The following is a 5,575-nucleotide window of genomic DNA, read 5'->3' as shown; positions in this document are numbered from 1 at the left end:
GACCAGGGCCAGAGAACAGAGAAACACAATAGGTTCTGAGACACGTTTTTATTTCCTTCCACATGAGGTCAAAAGGCACGAGAATATCTTCTAGCTATTTGCTTTAGATCTCTTTTCCAAAGTGTGAGTATTGGTAGGTGCTCCTACAATTCAGATTAATGTTACTATTGTCTTTTATCTTGCTTCTGTTCAAATAGTTGTGTCAAGAGATAATCCTCACATAGCATGGCGATTTTCCTTTCCCTCTTTGGAGGTTAGTCTGCTCAAGCCAAGCTGTGAACCAGAGTGAAATAATACCAAGAGATTTTACTATTTGGAAAGTTTCCTCTCTCAAGAATGGTGGGTTCTCTTTACTGAGCCCAGCCTTCTTGGGAGCCCTTGCCTTAGCTACAGGCTTTCCAGGGGTGGGGGGGGGAAGGTGGAAGAGCTTAGCTTTCACTTGGTGTCCAAGTTATTCTTCCACTGTCAGACCCTCAGCTTTATTTTATGCTTCTGTTGTGTTGATAAGTCCTAACCCCATCGACAGACGTTTGTGTGCAGCAATTATCTTTGCTTGGCAGCTCCTCTGGGTGCTGTTTGAGAACCGGTGTTGAGCAGCACATGGTGGATATCTTCTGAGAGGTACAAAACAGGAACCTTTGCCATCAGAGGGAGGCCAGCAAACGTGCAGTGGTATGCTGTTCTTCACAGTTGGTTTTGTTACCCTCCTGAGGACTTGAGTCCATAGGGCTCCTCTCCTGTAAGCAGTAGAAGCTTTGTCAGCCACGCAGTGCTCAGCACGTGGCATAACAGCAGAGCTACATTCATCTCCCAAGTGTCATTCCCGCATCCCCCAGCCTTCCTAGAAAAGAGGGTTTGTGTGAGGTGGAAGCCATTCTTTGCTGATTTTACCCTAATGTCTATTCCAACACTGGTCCCACACAGATTGGTGAGAACAGTGAGAACACTGCGTTGCTGAGAGAGTTTGGGAGTGTGGTATAATTAAACTTCAACTATTTTTCCCTTCCTAAACATCTTTCTAGACTTGGTGGCAGGCGCTGGGGTAGAGTGCAGAGGAGGATTTCTGTCAGGAAGTTTCCTCTCACAGACTTTTTCAGCTGTGGTAGGAGGATGACTAACTGTGGGTACACCCAGACATTTCCCTTTGGACACACCTAACACACACTTTCCAAGAAGAGGATCATGCCACCTTCCAGTATGGGTGGAGAGAAAATTTAAAGGGCGACGGGACTGCTGGGTCTTGATGTCCATAACACTATCCCTCCTAGCATCCCAGTGAGGAATTTTAACACAACGCTGTTCTGGGGTGATTTATGCTGTACTGCTAAATGAAGTGTCTTCATTTCTTTGTCTTCTGTCAGCAGATGTGGATTATTTGTTGTCAGTAGAAGCTGTTGCCTGTTTTTGCACTCAATTAAATGGTAACTTCATCGTTGGGGCCTCTGCTGCAAGAGCTACGAGTCAGGCAGTGATCCAGACTGATTAATTATCAGCTTAACGTCTTTGGCAGAGGTCTTCTGGTGCTGTTGTGGAGCATGGTCAGGATACTGCTGCACTTTGTGATGAGAGGAAGAGTTAGGAGGTTGCCTCTCTGCTGTTCCCTTCATGAAGCTTGTTTAGTGGCAGGATTAGCCTTGGCTGCAGGGACTGGCACATGTAAGAGGTCCAGAGTAAATTATCTGTAGCGCTTCTTGGACATAAGCCTCTGCAGAAAGACCACAAACTGTAATGTTATTCTTGTTACTGATGTGGAAATGAGTGGGTTGGGCATTTTGTTTCTTTTTAGAGAGACTGGTAGCCTGCAAAATTTGGCTTGCAGCACTTTTTCCTTGTTTAGTTAATAAAAAAAAAAAATAAATTCTGTGGAAAGATAAAAATGGAAAAGAAACAGTATCTGCTGCTGAATCAGCTTGAGAAAAAGTCCGTCAGCCTGTTGGAGAAACCAAAAGTCTCTTTAGACAGTTGTATCTGTTGTAACTACTGTAAGCTACTGGCTGAAGGTTTTTTCCAAACAAGAACTCATTTCTGGGGCCCTTTCTGAGACAAATGTTTAGTTTTGTTGGCAAAATTCCGACAAATCTGTCTGGTAAGTGGGTCTTGAAATGGTGAAATGTAGAAGTTGTGTCATCCCTGCTACAGACGTCTGCAATCTGAATATGCACTTGCTAAATGTTCCTCTGCTGCATTGGGTGCTTGTGCAGCAGGGTGGAGAGTTCTTCCCAGTATGGCTTGAACGTTCAGAGGGTGCTGTACCAGTGAAGGCCTGCAGGAGCCACCTACTTCTCTCCTAAACACCTTTCAGGCATTGCCCTCTTATCTCCTATGTTGGTGGGATAAAACCACCAACCACCAAGGTCACTTTGCTGCTAGGGAAGTGGAGCAGAGCATCTCCCTTGCCTGTGTAGGTCCTTATTTAACCCTAGTCACTGTACACACTGGCTGCCAAAAATCAATTACTTGCTTGATGATGTTTGTTTGCTGAGTCTTTAAAGAATGTACAGTGGAAAAACAACCAAACTGTAGAGTGTACATTAGCTCTTGGCTAATAGCTTACTGCAGATATCTTTTGGACTTAGTTTGTGTAAGCTAAACTTCCCCTTCATTTTCTATGTAGGTAATAATAAGCTTTCCCCAAACCCTGCTGGCACTATACGTGAGAGTATATATTAATGTGAGAGGTACTGAGCTGCAATGATCACAGCATGTTTAGACAACAAGCATCTATGAAAAATGTTGCTGTGGCAGTGATGAACTCGGTGTGGGCTGCAAAAAACCACTTCAGACACTTCCTCCGAGCCCAGCAGTTGCCCTCCAGAGAGCTCCATGGCCAGCAGCCCCACAGTTGTTCCACCAGACTTCTGCTGTGTCCTTGTATCTGATGGCACATCCATGGCTGGAGTTCCTGGAGAAGTGAAAGGCCTGGGTGTCTTTCATAAACCTCGACTTTCCACTGCTCCCACTAAGGACAGCAGAAGCTGGTGGGCTTTGAACACTTCTGAAGATTTTCCTCCAGCACTTTGTCACGTGCGGAGCTTGTGATGGTGCCTGGACTTTTCTTCTTATGCTGCTTCCCTGGGCAAGTGCTTTTAACCACAGACTGGTTTCCCACTTCATCTGAAGCACGTGTGAAAGTGGGTGACTTTAACTTTTAAATGCGGAGATTTGAAAACAAGGCCTGGTTAAAGAAGCACTCATCGTGCAAGGAAATGCAACAAATGCATTCTTGAAGTATCACAGAAAAATGCTTTTTGGACAAACAAGGGGACTTTCAAAAAGCTGAGCTGGGCTTGGCAGTGAGGACAGCTCTAAGAGCCGGGATGGCCAGCTCTGGGTGATGGTGAACGCTTGAACCAGGGAAGCCCTGTGAGCCGAGGCTGCTGGACTGCCCAGTGCCTCATGCCTCTCCAAGAGAAGGTGGCCTGTGCTGCAGGCAGCTGTAGATTGAGTCTCTCAAATCACAGGTAGTTCAGCTTCTTCCCCTCTTCCTCCCTTCTTCCACTGGACTGCCAGCAAGCATCTGGAAACTCGGAGCTCACGTTGTGGGGTCAAAAGAGGGCTGCAAAAGAAATGATGGGAGGTGCTGAGGACTTGAGGTGTTGACAAAGGCAGTCAGTTTGGTACAAGCGTGGCGGGAGGTAGAGTCCTGTGGGCAGACCAAGATGAAAGGAAGGGGCTGAGAGCAGACAGTGGAGACTGCTTGGAAACTAAAAGGCTGGTAGGGTGGATGCTGGGGCTTTTTGAAATTGTAGTCAGGCTCAGAAGAAGAATCAGGGAGGTGTCTAAACAACCTGTAAGTAAAAGCACGCTGCCCTGGAGCTGTGGAAATGGAGTGAAGGCTCTTGCTCTGCTGTTGCTGTCAGAGCTTTTCCACTCACCCAGGTCACTGCTGCTTGTGCTTGTCCAGGACCGGGCTTTGAATTTAGGAGTGACTTCTAGCATACAGGCTTTTATGTAGTAGGTCTGCTTCTGTCTCAACAAGAGGATTTAAAGTCGTTCACCCTTCTGAGTCTGCCCAGGGTTGAAACATCTGGCTGTTTTCATGTTTGTTCTCTGCTAGTGGTTTGGGAGCTCAGCTAAAGGGGTGCCAGGCAGCTGCTGGTGTCGCTGTGTGTTGCACAGTCACCAAAGCTCCTAATGTGACTCCGTGGTGCTCTGTTTTTGTGGGGCACCTCTCTGCAATATTCTATTCTTGTACCATGGATGTACCACCCTGTACATGCTTCCTAAGGCTGGGGAGACAGTAGAGAAGATTAGCTAAGACTGGAGGTAAACTTTCAAGATATGAAGGAGCATCATGGTGCAGCACCTGGTAGCACATTTAGGAAGATGAGCATTGTGCTGGAGTTTGCTGGTGTTGACCCCCATGATAATCCAGAAAGCTTTAGCCACCCAACAATAGCACTCTGTTAATACATGTGTAGAAATTTGTTGGTCAATGATGTGATTTTGACCTGAGATATTTCCTTTTTGCTCTCAAATCAAAGGTGGATCTGTTAGGCACTTGTCAGCCATGGGGTTGAATTGCAGGTCCCAAAGTTGTGTTGCTCTTGTCTCTCTGTCCAGACTTGTGCTGTTCACGTGGACATAGCTGCTATAAAGGGCCAAGTTAAATGTGGAAATGATTAAGGCTCTAAGATAGCAGTGTGCCAGCATCTGCGTTGCATGCCACTGTTAATCCCAAAAGCCCAAAAGGAACATGAAGACCCAAGGTACAGTACAGGAGATCTGCTTGGTTAAACAGATGCACACTCAGAAAGGAATAAAACACTTAAATACCTGGCACTTTCAAAGTAAGCAATCTTCCAGGAATTAACCTATAATGAAGTTTTTACTCGTTCTTCAGTCTGAATCATAACAGAGCACAGTTTACCTGTTTAAAAAGAAATGCAGCAGTTTTAATGCATATTAAATATTTTAATGCATAAATCTTATTTTTCCATTTCTCTTTCCTCAGGAACTGGCAAACTCTGTCTACTTGGTTATGGAGGTGAGTGTGTGTCTTTTTTCTTCTTTCTCTCTGTTTATCTCTCTTTTTTTTCTCTCTTTAATTTTTTTTTTTTTAACTTATTTTAAGCAGACCAGCTTGTTACACAAGCTGGGCATTCTGTTTGCAGTCTCACCTGTGATGCTTTTGTTAATCTAGTCTGCAGTTGTGTGCCTCTGAGAACTGCAGCAATGTGGGTGAAGATAGCAGCCAGGGGGATTTTTCATATTGCTGCTGTCAGAAGGTCACAGGTTTAATCAGTCAGACGTTTTACCTCAAGGGTCAAATGAGTGGTACTGGGTAGTATATCTGCTTCAAAGATACACAGAAAGAGTTTTCTCTACACAGCCTACCTGCAAAGCTTTTAAATGTTTTCTTTCCGCTACAGTCTTCACTCTGAGGTCTTGTTGACTTTCCTTAATGATGTGGAACGTGATGTGGAGCATTTAACTTTTCAGCTGTGGCTGCTCCCAGGCTTTCCTCAACCAGCTTTCTGGTGATGTCTCCAGCAGTGACCCTTCTGCTTTGTTCTGGTTTTATCTTTCTCTCTGATGTGCATGCACAGGGATGTGCACACACACAAAAGCTGTT

At 45.2% G+C, this 5,575-nt stretch overlaps 1 protein-coding gene across 1 annotated transcript in view; it reads left to right on the top strand.

Annotated features, from left to right (window-relative positions):
• ULK1 (unc-51 like autophagy activating kinase 1) overlaps nucleotides 1-5,575 on the top strand; it is a gene marked incomplete at its 5' end in the record, with an annotated part of 79,941 nt that overhangs the window by 11,061 nt on the left and 63,305 nt on the right. Inside the window, one exon of the mRNA XM_010175985.1 lies at nucleotides 4,955-4,987. Coding sequence (XP_010174287.2) covers nucleotides 4,955-4,987 — 33 coding nt within the window. The remainder of the gene's footprint in view (nucleotides 1-4,954; nucleotides 4,988-5,575) is intronic.

The sequence above is a fragment of the Antrostomus carolinensis genome, unplaced genomic scaffold (assembly GCF_000700745.2).
Source record: "Antrostomus carolinensis isolate BGI_N321 unplaced genomic scaffold, ASM70074v2 scaffold39670, whole genome shotgun sequence".
Classification (NCBI taxonomy): Eukaryota; Metazoa; Chordata; class Aves; order Caprimulgiformes; family Caprimulgidae; genus Antrostomus; species Antrostomus carolinensis.
The sequence above is the reverse complement of the archived record's forward strand: the minus strand, read 5'-3'. Positions and strand labels throughout refer to the sequence as shown.